The 18189-nt window shown below is 36.4% G+C and overlaps 1 protein-coding gene across 1 annotated transcript in view; it reads right to left on the bottom strand.

Moving 5' to 3' along the window:
- Positions 1-17257: 17257 nt before the first annotated feature.
- Positions 17258-18189, bottom strand: part of LOC118743864 (condensin complex subunit 3) — a 6442-nt gene continuing 5510 nt past the window's right edge. The window contains exon 15 of the mRNA XM_036476627.1: positions 17258-18188. Coding sequence (XP_036332520.1) covers positions 17608-18188 — 581 coding nt within the window. The 3' untranslated portion in view covers positions 17258-17607. The remainder of the gene's footprint in view (position 18189) is intronic.

Here is an 18189-nt window from a genome sequence, read left to right as displayed (position 1 = left end):
TTTCGTTTTGTACTTTAAACGACGATATGGTTATGGAGTTATTAAGAAATTCAGAGGAACAATTGTTAATTGAATTGCTATTCACATTTTTTCTCCACAACCAATAATAATTCTGTTAGATTATCTCTTTCAATTCAAATCGAAAATTCTGATTTAATTTTAATTTCTATTTAGCTTAACCCATTCATCGAAATCTATTACAAAATTTTTCGCGCTCAACTGCACAAAATTGATTTATTTAATTGAATAAGCGGATTTGAAATTTATAAAATTTAACGCTGAATGTACATACCTATGTACATATGTACATCAATATACGATATATGTAAATTTGTAGTGACATGGGAGAGCGAAAACTTTATGACAATAACACCAGTGTGCACACATTAAATGTGTGGGTATGTGCCTATGTATGTAAAAAATGTGGAATCTCCTCCAGCTAGTTCAAGGCTGATTGTAGTTTGCTGTTTCGCTTAAAGCGATGCAGTAATATGTGACATATAGTTTTTGATTAAAAAAATGTGTTTTAATAAAACATTTTAAAATCGGTCTGTTGTAATGTAGATATATATTTTTCAAGAATAATATCAGAAATATAAGCCAATCAAAATGTATGCGCAATTACTTAAAAAAAATATTTAGTAAACCGTATACTTAACAATAATTCGATCAAATAAAATCAATTATAATGTATTGCGGATCGCTCTTCCGTCATCTCTTTTCAAGTTTGGTTTTGTAGACAAACCGGTTTCGTCTTTGTGCCATCTTCAGTGTCAGTTTTCGTTTAACATTGTACTCCTACCCTTTGGAAAAAATGGCGTGAAGCTTAAGCTGTAAGCTGTCTTCTGTGTGGCAATATCATGCGTACATCTCGGAAATATGCCTACACAGAACAAGTTTAGTAGCTTAAAAAGTTGAAACACACAGTCATTCGAAAGACAAAAATCAATCATAAGACAATTTTGTATTCTATTTAATACCTATCTTGTAACTTTTTTCTCTCTTTCCAAAAACCAATAGAAATACTTAATAGCGATTACTTCTGGGTGTTTTTTTCGCATTTCAGCAACTATTATTTTAGGAACACCGAGTTTGGCTAAAGCCAGCAATTTTATGATAGTGCATCTCAATATAATATATGACGTATTGCGCAAAAATTAAGCGATTTTCAAATAAAGGCAAAGGGGTATGAAATTTTTCAACTCAACATAACCTAAATAGGACACACCAAGCGTAGAACAAAGAAACTCTGGTAGAACAGATATTTAGCTAGGATCACTATAGCACACAGGGCTAGATGCCTTAAATTGCCCAAGTTAGTGCAAAGGCAACGGTATTGGATCGGTTGTAGCAAGGAATCCTTAACAGCTGTACTCAACACTCATTTGCCGGGTTGCACACACATGCTTCAAAAAGCAAGTCACCTCTTAATACCTTGGATGAAAACAATTTTTTTCAGGGCGCTTATTTGCATGTATGTGGAGGAAGGAACGCAGGTAAATCTAACCCTCAGAGACTCGACAACATCAGGCGCTCCGTCTAAGGTGCAGCACGCGTTTACTAAAATTGATTCAAAGAGTCGCCGATTCACTCGCTAGTAGTAATTATAGAAAAGGCTCTTGTATACGGAGAATACGCAAGGGATGCTATCTTTAATAGCATAGAAACACTTAACATAGAACCCGCCATGGGCTCGAGGAGTAAAGAAATTAGATCGGAATGGAATGAAGCAACGCTAACCAAGCAACCAACTAGAGGCAGCCAACAAGGGGGTGTTCTTTCACTACTTCGATGGTTACTGGTTGTAAACCAGTAACTGAAGGAGTTCGAAGGGAAAGTACCCACGCTCGTGGCATACGAAGATGGCATTGTTAGAGTAGTTAGGTACGGGAAAGTACCTATAAATAATGTAATCTGCGCAGCTATGGATAAAAGTAGAAAGATGAATGCGGTACCTTTTACCAGAAAGGTCCAAGAATACGTGGAGACCCCCTATGCTTGGCAACACCGATCAAACTTTAAAGACACCACACGACGATGTACTTTTGAATGATATTGGACTGCAGCCTACTTTGGAGGAGCAATGTTGGAGATAGGGTGAACATTTTTAGGAACGCCGCGTGTAGCCTTTCCCCCGGTCTACGGCATTTTCGGTACATAGCAATAGACAGGCCGATATTACTCTACAGTGCTTTGGTATAGTGGATTGTAACATATAAATCCACGCACTCTCGGTCATTGGTAAGAATACAGCGGCACAGGTAACAGAATGTGAGAGAACAGTCCTGGCATTCAACGCTACTAGAAGACATTGGGGCTTCCTCTCTTCCAGTGGTCGACAGTCATCAGTAATCTTCCGATATCAAACCTCCAAACCTAGAAGAATGAAACAAGGGATTCCATAAGGTGGTGTCCTTTCCCCCTACTGTTCAACTTCTACATCTCGAAGCTCTCCCAGCCACCTGCGGGAGCTTCCCTGATCTCATACGTTGACGACTGACGTTTGATCGCCGGGGACTAGTTGGATGCAGTGGACGAAGCTACAGACTTGTCAGAACGCCGCACTCCTGACAGCGACAGGGTACCTATACAACGACGACGTACCGACGAGCGATCACCGGCATTTATAGGGAGTCGGTCACCACCTACCATAACTCCCGGTCTGTATACTGTAACCGACTCAACAGCAACCTGCTCAGACTCGACCCCAATATCCCCAATGATAGATGGATAGATGAGGTCACCAGAAGCGCTTTGGCTTAACACTTCAACAACATACCGGAGTAGTAAGACTTTTGAAACACCTGCGTATACTACGATATGGCCGACTATATGAACATTCTAACAAAAATTGAAATATAGAATGTTAGTGTATGAAGAAGAGGTAGACAAATCAGGATAATAAATTTTAAATTTATATCCATGCATATACAAAATTTCAGCAAACTCTAGCACAACTATCGTCCACTTGATAATCCAAGTAAATATTTGCTGATATGCGAGTCAAGCTTTTGCCACCCACTAGCAAGATTGACTTTCATTTGGTCAATATCGATTGATTGCACTTTTCACTACTTGCCTGCAGTCATTTTGGTTCACCAAAATAATGGTGAGGAAATAAACTTCATAGTTGGCTCAACTATACGTATGTACATATGTATGAGGGCAAGGTTGTCACATAGCGAACGACATACGTACACAAAAGTTAGAGACTTGTCTTTGCCCAAGCAATGAGCCAAGAAAGACAATGAATTTGAAGTCAGCGAATATACTATACACGTATTTAATTTTTGTAAAAATTCTGGCTGTCAATGTTGGAATTCCATGGCCTTCACCCATTCCTTACCAACTTATAGTGCAACTAATTGTAAGTATGTGCTTTCTACACTCAAATATGCTACGCTTTAAAAGCGCACACTTTGGTATTTGCTAATTAATTGAAATGTCACTTAACGTACGTCCAATCATAAAAGCGCTGCAGAAGCGAACGCAGAGTACCGGCAAGCGTAGTACGGACAACTTTTTCAATTATCGCCACTTTGACTATTCAACGCAACGGAAAATTGCTAAGAAATTTTGACATTTTCAATTGTCTATTTCAACGTTATTTCCGTGTGCCAAATTGGCAGCTAACGAATATCGCTTGAAATTGGTCTTCGGTAGGTATAATTAATAAACACACTCCTAAATACAGGCACAGTTTAGTGCAAAATAATTGACATATAAATAAATTTTGTTTTAGCAACCTCATAATAATCTTCGCGTTATTATGTATGCATCCGCCGCCGCCGCCTGCCTACACAACTAGTAAGCCACGAAAATTGTGGTCGCTAATGTGACACCTAGCAGCGCTGTCGTCGTGCAGCATTACGAGTATGAAAACTTAAGTTATTAAATAATTTCACTAACTAGTTTAGAACAATTTCTTGTCATTTTCACGGCGGATCCAATTAGTCGACAACAATGGCGAATGCGGCAACAGCCACCTGCTAGACTGCATATTTAGCGATGCCATCAATGGAATGCATAATTGTCAATGCTTGGAAGAGGTCAACTGTTGATGGCGCAAAGTTATAATGACAGCGAAGTTGCTATATACATACCTACATACATTGTGCAAGGTTTCGGTTGCATTGGCTGGCGCTGCGGTTATAGACTGAGACTAGTTTATACCACTTACCTATCGCACCAACAAAGTGCTGCATAAAGTTTGCTACGCCGCGGCGTACTAATTTGATTGTTTCAAACTTGCGTCGTTAAATTTTATAAGAACTTAGTTTCGAAATATACTCTTAAATTCATTGAAAACTAATGGTCTTATTCATAAAAAATAAAGTAGCTTTAGAAAGGTTTATAAACTGAAAAATATATGAAAAAGTCATTTTATAAAGCTCTTTAAACCTAATACTTACTAAAGAGGATAGTTTTACATTGATCACACTAACAGTAGCTAACTTACTGCTTCATGCAGCAACAATTATTTAAGCTTGAATCGGACAGGTAAAAAATATTGATGTCTTCGATTTATTTAGTAAAATTTTATTAACTTATACCTTTATATTGGCTCGACCCACATACAATATATATTTTAGAGTTTAAAGCCTGATTAAAGGACTCTAAACTTCGACTAACCAGCTTACCTGTCCACCGCCGAATCTCATTATCCTATTTTGAAAATTTACAACCGCATAAATAAATCATTGAAATGTATACTACACGTAATTAAAAATATTTTTGAATATTTAAAAAAAAATATACATATGTATGTATCTACATTAAGAAAATTTTCTGAAGAAACCATGAGTCTAAAATCAATTTGGAGTTGGCTAAATTGCGAAAAAGTGACTAAATTTTGTACAAAAACATGCTATAAAGGAAGGAATCCATTTCTGTACTTATCTTTTTCTTAACTTCCGCCAGAGGGCGCAAAAGTGAAAATTTTCACATTTACTACGAAACCTATTTTCGCAATTTGGCAAACTACAAATTGAATTTAGACCCAGGGTTTCTTGGGCAAATTTGCTTAGAATTACGCCTAGATCCTCCTATGCTATAAGCGCATAGTCAAAAAAAATTGAACTGCCCTAATATAGGTACATACATTGGCGGTCATTAGAATAGACTCGCCTTACTTTGAAGACTTTTGGCTATTCTTCCATGGTTTATTTTTTGTTTAATATTTTTTTTATATAAAAGCCTGGCTAACTATACAACAAACACCATATATATCCCCTTTTCAAACTTTATACAAAAATTATAAAAATTTGACAAATTTTCACCAAATTTTTAAACTTTTTATTCAGAATTTTTAGACAATTTTCTGGTATGCAGTTTTGTAGCCCATTCAATTTTAGGATAATAAAAAGCAAGTTTTAAGTGGCTAGAAAATACCGTTGATTTTTGACAATTTTTTTTTTTTTGTTGACGGTAATGACGTAAATGACGGTACTTTTTAAAGCAAATAAATTTTATAGAGTTAAAAACAAATCTAATAAATCTCTTTTTCCCATCAATACCTACCCGCTTTTCTTGTTTAGGAATTTTCAGAAAATCTATTCTTATTCACATATCCGTACATTCGAATGTGCTCTCAAAATAATGCGCAGAAGCTTAAGGAACTTTAAAATTTATTCGATTTCATATGCAATTCCACCTACATATGTATATGCAAACATTTTCTTGCCTATGTTCGCATTTACTTACTTACAAACATACGTACATATGTAGGTAGTGCGGTCTGTGTTATGTGAGCAACTTTGATTTCACATCACTCATACGCACCGTCGCACTCCTGGCAAATGTAAAAGCCTTTAAGCCACAATCTAACTGGCATACAAGCGTAACGAATCTGAAACTGTGCAAAAGGAAACTGAAGTGTATGTGGTTTTTTTTTTACTGTTTTACAAGTACGAATCGTCATTTCAATTCGAGAAGATGAAAGTTCTATCTTTTTCAACGCAAACAATAAAGTCAAAAGCAGTAGCATATCTATGTAGGTATATCGCCAAAATACATATGGGCAAATCCGAGAAATAGTCAACCAAATAGGAAAAAATGCAGGAAATTCAAATTCTCGCATTTTCTATCAAAAATGGCATTGTACAATATATGTGTGCGCATATATTAATTTCGTACTTATTTGCGAAATCTGTTTTGTCCCTCTTACTTCTTGCATCAAAGCTCTGTATAGTATTATGCCAAATTTCCACTAGGCATTGAAATAACAAAAAATGTATGCCATTTAAAAAAATGTCATGTGGAAATGAACTTAATGTTTATTTTTTTTTATTTTATGACACAATTATTTTTTAATGCCCAACTTTGTCATTTGTCATTTTTGCCATTTAATGCGTAGTGGAAATTCAGCATTAGTCTTAAGCAATATATCTTAAAAAAAATCAATTTTCTTATCGTCAAAAAGAGAAACGTCTGCAATGCAACGTCATGAACGAACATATATGTCCATATGTAGAATTATTTTAAAGTTAATCCAACCTTTACTTTTTTGATACATTTTGTTTTCATAAGAACTGCTTTAAATCTTCCTTTAAACTTTAAAAAAATTTTTAATTAAAATTTTTGTCTGACTAGAAAAAATTATAGAATCGCTAGGGCTTGCCCATTTGTATGTACATACATTAGGGTGATCGAAATTTTTTGTATGATGCGTATTTAACTATAAAATTTTACTAACCGATAATATCTTTTGAAAATATGGAAACAAATATTTTTTGATACTTCTTATGCGTGTTATTCAGGATATTTTTCTGAATCGATTGGCATATTTTCTAGAGCCGCTAGATTTTTTGGTATGCTCCCTATTAAATCGTGCCAGATTGACTACACTGTACAGTACTGTTTGATCTTGAGAGCATTTTAATGATAAATTTTTATAGAAAAACAACAATGGTAGGAGTTATATCTGCCATTTTGCAAATAGCCATATCTCCTCATCAGACAATCAAGCGTCAAATTCTGTCTAAAAATGTAATTTTCGACATTACACTCTTATATCGTAACTAAAATTTTCTTTTTGGTATAGGCACACAGCTGTTTTGTCAAATTTCGCTATATTTCTGCTTTTATATAGCTAAATATTAATTATAAAACATTAAACATTATTAAATAAGAATATTTTACTTATGAGGTCCAATGTGGAAAATTGAAAAAAAAACACAAAAAAATCCCTACTGGAGCTTTACATACATCATTAAGTAAAAACTATATTTGTGAAATATGTAGTTTACCGAAATCCTGTTTTAAATAAAATACTTTTAAAATTTAGATATGGAAAAAGATTACCCCAATGCGCAGATGGTAATTTCAACAAAAGCTAAAAAAACAAAGCTTTCCAACCTCTGAAAATACTAGTATGTTTGTGCATACGTGCATTTGTGCATGCATACTTACAAGCTTTCACTTCTACATACATACATACATATTTACCACCCAGGCAACTTTTGTAATAAGAAATCCAGTCGACCTCGGCAACAAAACGTCCTGGTTGAGGCGTTTTCGTTTTGCCTAAAGGAGTCGTTTTTTTAACGCCTTATTATTGCTACAGGCAATGTTTGAGACGATGTTTATTACTTGGAACTATGTATAGCATTTTTTTGTGAATAAAAAATTAGAATGTAAAATCGAAATTAATTATTTATCTCGCTATAACGCTACCTTTTTTCCATCACATCTTTGGCATGAATCAGATGCCTTTGGACCAGATGCCTGTTGACGCAAAGCCATCAGAGTTGGGGATAATATATTCCTAAAATGACATCAAGGAAACTTTGTTGCCAATTTGTCACCACGCAAATCGCCAATTTGTTGCCATTGACGATTGTTACCTATTTCTCATGTTTTGCAAGTTGGGCTGTCGCTCCTACACTCACAAGTAGGTATATGACAAAAAACGCAAATGTAGTTTGTGACAAGTTACGTATACGCACTGATAGTTTTTCTTCTGGATTTCGTAAGTATAAATATGCGGCTGGCTGTACTTCTTCAGAAATGGCGAAGCAGACGCAGTAATCGTCAATTTTCAATGCTATGCCGACTGGATCAATGTCTTTTTTTTTACTAAGCTAAGCTTAGTAAGTTGTGATTACTGAAATAGCCGCTATAATTTTTATCGTATAAACTTTTTGGCTTTTTTCACATAATATATAAAGTTATTACACCAAAATAATAACAAAAAAATATCAAACTATACCATTCCACTCGGATTTATCAAGAAAGAAATACATCCACACAATAACGCTTCACTGACCCCTTGGTATGGGGCTTCAGTATAATCCTCGGTGCATGATATATGTACTTGATTGCAAGGAAAATCGAAATAAGATTTCTAACTGCTTGATTACTAACATTGAGTTCACTAAGAAAAATAATTACAACGCTTTTATCAACTTGCAATGTTGTGTGTCCGAAACCATTTGTAGCCATAAAACCTTTGCTTTTCAAAGTTCCTATAAAAAGGTCTAGTGCATAGGGCGACATCTACCTCTACAGTTGAGAGGTAGATGTCGACCTATGCACTACGTACGCTACAGCGGAAATAGACGACACACCATTTCTTTAAATCAGCGTTGGGCAGAGAGAGCTTTTACTCTGCTCGCGCCTATACAAAATGTATAGAAAGCTTAAATGAGCTTTGTCCGCGGGCAAGGCAGTGCCTATCAGTGCTTTAAATGAAATTAATTGGTGCTCTACATAAATATGCATGTGTGTGCATCATTCTATTAATATCATTGAATTATTTTAATATCTATTGCAAAATGTTATACAGACAAGACAAAAAATTAGAAAATAAATAATATAAAAAAAAACTTTTTAATATACAACGCTTTTATAAATGGACTAAAAAGTATAAAATAATAATTTTCAGTCCCATAGAATTTGTTTTGATAACTTCTCATTTTGAAATTTTAGCAAAAGTCATTATAAACAATTTATAAGATTGAAAATGAAAAGCGTAGGGCGCATGTAATAGACCACAATTGATATGAAGGGTAATATATGTATATGTATGTATGTGGATATATGGAGAAATATTAGGTCTATGTTCTGTAGTTTGACTATTGTCAATTAAATCTAATGCTTTGTATTGCATGCGCCCCACGCTTTTCATTTTCAATCTCATAAATTGTTTATAATGACTTTTGCTAAAATTTCATTATCAAAACTTATCAAAACAAATTCTATGGGATTGAGAATTATTACTTTCTACTTTTTAGTCCAATTTTAAAAGCCTTGTATATTAAAAAGTATTTTTTTTTTGTATTATTTATTTTTCTTGTATTTTTTGTTTATGACGACGGATATACTCTCAAGTTTTCTTGAATGCGATGAAATCAAAAACTTATTTTTAGTCCAAAGCCCTGGCAGCTAGTACTCTTTTTTTTAAATTATATATAAGCATGTTGTTTGTATCTAATAAAAAATAACAAATAAAATGTTATTTTAAGGCAAACAAAATCTTAAACTTTATTTTCGTCTCTTGTCTATCTCTGGGGTTGTTTCTAATATGTTATCTTTCGGTATTTCCGCCATATCTTGGAAAATCGTTTTACAATACATCAGACTCCTGCTTTGACGGAAGCAGAAATAACGAAAATGAGTATGTTATCTTGTTGTTTACTTTACTACTTCCAATAGCACAAACAGATTTACTCGTTTATTAGAAACGAAGTTTAATTACAGATGTACAAACTTATATGTGCACCAGGGTGGTCCTTAAATGAAGGAAGCAAATTTTCATATCACATTTCCCAAGCCTCAACCCCTACGTCGATGCTACTATAGTCTAAGATATCACATATAAATTTTGGTCCCGATTGGAAATGGTTAAGGCGTATCGCACGGTGGCATTAGAAGAAAAAAAAACTAATATTAAGTTGTTGAGTCTCCATAGAGAAGTCGGAACTTTGCCTCGCGTACCTCGCCTTAACCGTCTCCAATCGTGACCAAAATTTATATCTAATATCTGGGGCCATGGTATTACCGATTGAGGGGTTGAGACTGAAAAAATCGTTCAATTGATTTTTTAAGGGCCGCCCTAATGTACATACGTATGTATTAATCGCAAGTTTCGCGCATTAGATTTCTTAACTCTAACTTTACTTTGCAGCGCAGTCCCCGATGACTGGTTTTGTTTTGGTGCGTTTGAGTTGACAAATTATGTTTACTACCACAATGGTAGAAGTGTTTTGGCTTTGATTTTTAATTGCTATGCCCGATGTTATACTTTGCATAAGCTACCATGTATACTATGTTTACATAATAATGTTTACTGTACAGAAGGATCAGATAGCAAGGGTACATTCGATGAATCGATAAAGGGACACTAACGGGGCGAAACCGTCTCAAATAGACAGTAACATTACAAAAAATTGGTGCCATTTAAAAAATGCCATGTGTAAATGAACCTAATAATAATTAAATGCCCAACTTGGTCATTACAATTTTTTTGCCACTTAATGCCTAGTGTAAATTCAGAATTAGCGTGCTCGAAAAAACTGTAAATAACATTGGCTCCCGCCCATCTATGCCGGACAATCTATAGCTAAAATAGAAAATAAAAAAAGAAACAGAAGGAAGAAGGAAAAAGAAGAAAAACTTCACAGCACTCAACGTGCCGCAGTTCGTGAAAACTGATGACGTCGACAGGCCTTAGCTCGTTTCCAACGACAGTCGGATCTACGTAAGCGGAACGACCCAGATTTATATTTGGCCAAGGACTGTCGCTCCAGCAACACTCCCCAAAAATTCTTTGGGGAACTTGTATGCTGCTACAACAACAGACTTTAGCTGCAGTCCTCCCATAGGAATTAACCGAAACTTTGCCTATCTTGAAACTTCGTAGGTTAAGCCTTCCGTCAGGAAGTAAACCACCTCAATGGGTCAAACATTAAACTCAAACCCGACCTTACACCCACTTAACAAGTGCATTACACAATGAGCTCAGTGAATTATATCAGACAGATGTCAAGACAATTAAATTCATTGATAGCATTCCAGGTATTGTGGACAAACCGATGTCACAAGCACGCAAGCGGGCAGATAGAGAATCAAAAGACTAGTGGTTTACTACCACTAAACAAAGGAACTGCGAAAGCTTAAAGGTTTCTTAACCTAAACCCCCAACCTCGAAGCAGTTGTTTTATGTGTACGAATCGTGGTTGCATTCATCTATCTCGGATGGCGACGCTATCGACTGTCATAATCGAGTATTCAGAACTACAAATTAGTGAACGAACTCAGCTCTACATTGAACTTTTGCGGTTGATCTTATAACAAGCTCACGAAAAACTTAAAAGGATTAACTGCCATATTTTCCGATGGTAGGACACTTACAGATATTTACACGAAGACAGCAAAACGCGGCTGAGAACAAAAGATAAAGACAAGGAAACAGCTGATAATCTTTTTAGGTAAGGGTCCAAACCGACAGTCATAGGAACAAGAGGAACAAAATTTGGTCATACTGACATATACAGACATACATATATACATATACACTAGGGCTGTGCGATTAATTGATTACTCAAAATTTTAATTAATCATAAAGTAAATAACTCAATTGTTCGATTAATTGGAAATTATGATTACTCAAAAGTTCAGTTACTCGAGTAATCAAGATTTTTGATTAACCAAAAACAAAAATATTTGAGTAATTTGCTTTATGATTAATCAACATTTCGAGTAAAATGAGTAAACAACATTTCAACTCTTTACATATGTATAAAGTAGTTAAACCCAGCGAACATTTGGAGTCATAAATGAGTCTTTAAGGAGTCCTATTTCGGAGCCATTATGCTCATAATGAGCTCATTTAAGAGTCCGATATGAGGGTGTTTCCCTTTCTCCGAAGGTCGACTTATATGAGCTTAAATTCATACAACAAATGAGCCTCAATATGAGTCAAATTGGACTCTTATAGGCCTAATATACGGCTCATTTTGGACTCTTTTAAAACAATTATTGGCCTCATATATGAATCATTTCAGACTCTTTTCGAGCCTCTAATCAGCCTCATAAATTACTAAATTCGGACTCTTATTTTAGGTTGTTCTTTGAGTCTTATTGAACGCACTTTATTTGCAAAAGCATTCAGCGAAAATTCCTTTCAAATAACATGCATACATACTTACGTGCATATACACATTCCAACATGCATGCAGCTACAGCTGAATTTTGTTCATTTATTGTTTTCTAATTATTTTCAATTTCTGTATAAACAAGTTTGGATAAAAATTTCAAATCTTTATTGTTTTTATATTGGCACAAGGTGCTGGCTCATAACTTGGATCATATATGAGTCCTAAAAAATTCATATAAGAGTAAAAAAATTTTGGTTTTTGAAACTCATATTTCTTACCTACCTAGGACTCCCTTCGGACTCATATATTCTGAACGCTCAGAATATGTTTGCGGGGAAGTTCCTTAATACTTTGAAATCAACGTTTCTGTTTTCAAAAATTAAAACGAAAAATTTTTTCATATACAGAATGTAAAAAAGAAAATAAGCATTTTCCAAAGGAAACTCTTTTAACGAGCAAAATTATTTTTTTGAGTAATCATATTTCAAGTAACTCGATTAATCATCGTTTTGAGTAATAAAAATCTTGATTACTCGAGTAATTGATTAACCGAATAATTGATTAACCAACTTGGTCGAGTAATCGAATAATCGCACAGCCCTAATATACACACTTTGTTATGATTTTATATATAGATTTTTTTTATTGATTTGCTCATTTCTCGCTTAACATTTCACAATTCAGTTCCGCATTGCAGGGTATTTAGGCTTTGGAATGTCACCATCCTGCGGGTGCTTGGCAATTTCATGTACAGGCGCTGGTTCTTCCGCAAATATATATTCTGGTTCAACGTGCAGTACTGGTGGAGTTAGAGGTGATTCTGGTTCGTCGACAATACCGATAGGTGGTCCAAACCCTGATATTGCATTGGCTACGTAGACTAAAGTTACAAAACACAGCACAGCTGTGAGCTTCATATTTGCACTCTGAAACAAACACTCACAAAGTAGCATGTGTCCCACTGTAACAAAGTTGGTGCCTTATATAGATGTGAAGAACAGATGGAAGGTTTTGATAAACTATGAATTAATTTCGAACGACATATTGGCGTAATTAAACTCAGTTGTACTTAAGTCGAAGATATGTCAACGCGTACGAAGATAAGATACAATGCTAGTTTTGTTGTTGTTGCATTTATTTTGAGTTTACCAATAGGGGAGTTTACAGAGGGTCGGTAGGACAGAGGGACGTACCGTTTCGGTAGAGAAAAAGAGTTTGATGTGGCTTCTATGGGAATGTAAGGAGTAGTTAGTCGAATTTTGATGAGGCTTGTTCATATACTGAACCTACATACATATCGCTACCTTAATAGAGCACTACTGATTTTCTTTCAAAAATTTTGCTTTAAACAAAGGTCGATAGATTACTCACTAAAGTCCTAATAAATTTTAAAAAGCAATACTAAATCTATAAATTAGTTTAGGTGTTTATTGAAACCTAGGCTTTTGAAGAAATTTCCAAATTAAGAACTTTAGTTTTTATAAACTTTTGCTTGTAACTACTCTGTATGTAAAGACAAAAGTTTAGATAGGGTTATTCCATATTAGGGCAACAATCTGTACGTATATGTTTGTCTATTTCGAAAACATGGATCTTGAAAGGGTAAGGCAGGTCTTACAAGGCAGCCCAAACTTTGTAAGTTGGTAATGAGTTGTGGTTAACCTTGCCGACGAAAGATTTAGTGGTTGTTAATTGTGTCTCAAATAATATCTATAGATTAGTTTTTCCTACCTGCAGGCCCCCGAAACCCCACAAAAATGTTGATAGCTATCCATATGACGCAGTTTCTTGCGTTAGCTGCTTCATAAACTTTCCCCGGAGAAAATGGCCTCGATACAGAAGGCACTTAGTTATTTTGCTGCACCAGCGGTATCGGCATCTTTTGAATAAGAAGTGCCGGATCTGCCAAACTGTTCAAATTCTACTCCAATCAATAATCGGTTCCGATTGGTTGAACAGCCACTTCACATTTCCCCAATTCTGCTGCCAGTTTGTTAACCCAAAATCCCAGAGCGTGTTAATACTTGAACTATTTAAATCAAGCTTGTTCCTCTTAGGGTAATTTTTTTTGTACTGAACCATCTTCTGACTTGAATCGTTTCGAGATCAGAGAGAGAGGGGAGAGAGAGAGGGAGAGAGATAGAGGGAGAAGGAGAGAGAGAGAGATAGAGATCAGGCAATCACAGAGTAATTTTGATCTAAACATCAGCGATCCCAGAGCTTTGATCGCCGCTTGGCTGTTAGAGTAGATCTATACCTCTTTAAACGGTATTACACAAGTGCGCAACTGATCGACTGCGCTATAGAAATCCTATGACTTAAAGCTATTATCTAAGAATAGTTCCTCAAAAAAGACACCTCCTCCAACTCTGACATCAAGCTTCGACACGTGCTTGAAAAAATTCACCGGTCCTTTGCTTCAGATACTATACCGTGGATGGGTATGAAGTTGGATTTCCCTAATATAACCGAGTGCCTATACTCAGGGGAGAGAGAGAGAATCAAGCATACTTCAGCCTGGTGGCAGAGTGGATCACATAAGCTTTGCTGCACTGTCTACTAATATAATGTCTAGAGCTAGCGTTGGAGTGGTTCGAAATTCCCCGACTAATTCCAACCCTTTGCACCCGTGCCAGCCGCTTGGCTAGTGTGAACCTTTCTAGTGAGTTCCACCAGACAGTGGCCCCATTCAGCACAATAGGTTTAATGGTGGCTTCGTACAGCCAGAACATAACCTTATAGGAGGGATCATATCTCTTCCCAATAGCGCTTTTACAGCAGTAAAGGCAACCGATACCTTCCTCACTCACTCCTCGATATTTGGTCCTCACTTTAGCTTTCTGTCAAGGATTTGGATCGGTCGTTTAATGGTTCATTCACACCCTTCTTTCCGGCAAGTCATAGTCTAAATACTTCTCTGCGAAAACCCCTAAGATATTTACTCATACATAAGTAGTTTTTATATTCCCCCCACTGCAAACCCACTTCCATCATAGTTATAAAATGATTTAATAATAATAATACGATGGCTGAGTGGAAGATCGACCTATCTCGGCAGCCAGTTCGAAAACGCTCTATCTCAAAAAACTTTTCAAGAACGCCCTATTTCATAATTTAATTGAAAAACACCCTATCTCAAAATTCGGTTCAAAAACGCCCTATCTCACTTCAAAATGTATTGAAAATGTGCTGATATAGGGCGTTTTTGAATCGGCAGCTGAGATAGGGCGTTTTTGAAACGAGTTCTGAAATAGGGCGTTCTTGAAAAGTTTTTTGAGATAGAGCGTTTTCGAACTGGCTGCCGAGATAGGTCGATCTTCCACTCAGCCATCGAATAATAGATTGGCGCTTACAGTGTTTAACCGAGCCTTCTCCTCCGATTTGAGGCATGCGCCTTGATGTTTTCAAGCGTTGACTCCGAACGGCGATTGTATTTTTATGAGAAGCTGTTTTTCATGGCAGAAATACACTCGGTGGTTTGCCATTGTCTGCCGATGGGCGACCACTGTCAGGAAAAAAACCTTTTTTCTACATTTTTTTGCGATGTTGCTTTGACTAGAGCTTCAACCCAGGCCCTACCAAGGTACATTGAACAGGTAGTATCAGTAGAGCAGCTGATTTGATTTATTTTCAAATTATTTGGTCTCGAAAATGTCAAATATTTTTAATTTTTTCTCACGAAAAACCTTGTGAAACCTTTTTCCATACAAAACAAGCGATTGAATAGCAGCTTTTGGAACGTTCGCCCAACTCGGCAGCACGACCGCTGATTACTGGGCATTGCAAAGGATGGATCAATGCTTCGAGAAGCAAATAAATTTACTAGGAAAGAAAGTTGCATCAATTTTTATTTTTTCCGATTTCAATTTTTTATTTTTTATAATTTTTTGTATTTCACATGGCACGCTTTGATTTAGAAGAAAAAATTCAGAACAGTTGTTGACACTTTCGATACCAGAAGCAACAACAAAATACACGCAAATGTTGTTTTTGCTCTACTGATACTACCTGTTTAATGTGCCTTGGGCCCTACGGAGTAATAACGCGCACTGCTAACTACTACACCACAGCGACCGCCCTATAAAATGATTTAAGAAATGGAATTTTGAGAATATACATATGTACTTACTGACGAACATAAAATGGAAAGAAAGCTCTATATATTTTGAATCGCTTTATAGATATTCCTTGCTGCGTGCCTGCCTAAATATGTGGACTTGCTGACTTCAGTTAGACCATTAGCCCTGTACAGAACGTTAGGCCTGGAAAACGTGTGGGGTTCGTCGAAGTCAGACCTAAAGGGAACCAGATGTTAGCTGAGTAATTAATGTGTATATATCGTGCGTTGGTTCATCTAGATGCCTTCTGATGTTCTAGAGAAACGACTCAGCTTCAAGATGCGTTGTCGTCTTAGGACATCAGCGAGCACCAGAAAGCTTTCCATGGCTGTCCGCAGTGCAGTATTTTGGCAAGTCCATGGCGACCATGTTAGTGTAGCAAAGCTAAAATCCGGCTGATCCAATCGCTTTTTATTTGGCCAAAACATTTATTTTGTCTTTGCCCAAAGTACTGCCGGCCGGAGAAGAGTTTCGATAGATGATTTTTTTTCTAAAATTGCTGACGATTTCGACCACATTCACATAAGTATGATGCGCAGTCCACAGCTTTATTACCTGTGGTAAAAGGGAGGCTTCAATATCAAGGACTGTTCTCTCGCAGGGATAATTGCGATTAACGCCGTATGTTACCTTGGTGCTATGTTATGGTACTTACTGTGCACTTAACGTAAGCTACGTGGATATTTAGCCGGGCTGAAATGGGACGTGAAGAGTAGCAAGACCTAAAGCGTTTTCACTTTTGCAGTTCGGAGGGTTGTCTGCATAAAAGACTCTTATTTTTCTAATCACACAGGTTTTACCAGTGGGACCACTCTCCTAGATTTCCAAATGTAAGGAATGATAAGACTATTATTTGTCATAAAAAAAAAGTTTCATAAAAAAAACATTTGCCGTTAAGGCTGCAGGTCCCTCATTTGCGTAACAATACGAAGATGTTCACCACGTATAGGGGGCGAAGCTCGGCCATAAACTTTAACCATGCACAATCTAAGCGCTTAATATATTTTTGCGCAATAAATAAAAGAACAAAGCGTCGCCATATACATTTTTTTAATAAATTCGAAATTCATTTTATTTAATAGGTAGCTAAAGCATTATAATGCATAATAATCGATAAGAAATTTTAAAATTCATGGTAAGTTCATCTAAAATATTTGGAATTTTCTAATATGTATGTATTATTCGAATTTGTATAGGCCTCAAGCGGATGCTAATAAATTTGTACCAAAAAATAAATCAGAATGAAATATGTATGTATACACACAAATCTAAAGTAATAATTAGCCTAAAACTTATGTAGTATACATATATAATGACAAAGGACTACATAGTTTTCAACGACAATACTATAAAAATATATGTATGTATATAAGTAGGTAAGTAGGTAGCTCCTAAGGTTTCCTCGGACGCAATTTCGAAACTGATGGCACATTTTTAACAGGTGTACGTACGCGCGCCGGCTTCGCCAACTCCATCGGCATCGGGTTGCCTTTGGTGCGTTGCGCCAAGTTGATACGCGTCATTTTGGTAGCCAGTGCGCGTCTACGCAACATAGCTGCGCCTAAGGTTCTCATCGTCTCTTCGGTGCCCGAACTACCGCTGCCGCTGCTCGAATTGGATTCAACCGTCCTTGGCGCCAACGCAAGCGACGAAGTAGAAACGCGCGTGGCAATCTTTGTTTTCATACTTGTTGCCAATTTGCTGCTTGAAGCGCGCACTGGTATTCTACTCGGCTGCATTCGAATTTTAGATTTCTTCGTTTCATCCACTTCGTTATTCGGTGGCGCTGCGGCGAATTTGACTGTAGCGGTTTCGGTGCGCAATGAACGTCTGCGCGGCGCAGTGTCTGGAGCTTCGCTCACAACTGGTTTGGCGCTAGCGTCTGCTCCATCATCAAGGCGACCACCACTCATCGACAAACGACGACGTGTCATCATTCCGGTTGGTTGCGGCGACTTCTCGCTTACACCATC

This window comes from Rhagoletis pomonella, unplaced genomic scaffold, assembly GCF_013731165.1.
Source record: "Rhagoletis pomonella isolate Grant_MI unplaced genomic scaffold, Rhpom_1.0 Rhpom_scaffold_00007, whole genome shotgun sequence".
NCBI lineage: Eukaryota > Metazoa > Arthropoda > Insecta > Diptera > Tephritidae > Rhagoletis > Rhagoletis pomonella.
Note: the sequence above shows the minus strand (reverse complement) of the source record. Positions and strands in the feature narration are given on the sequence as shown.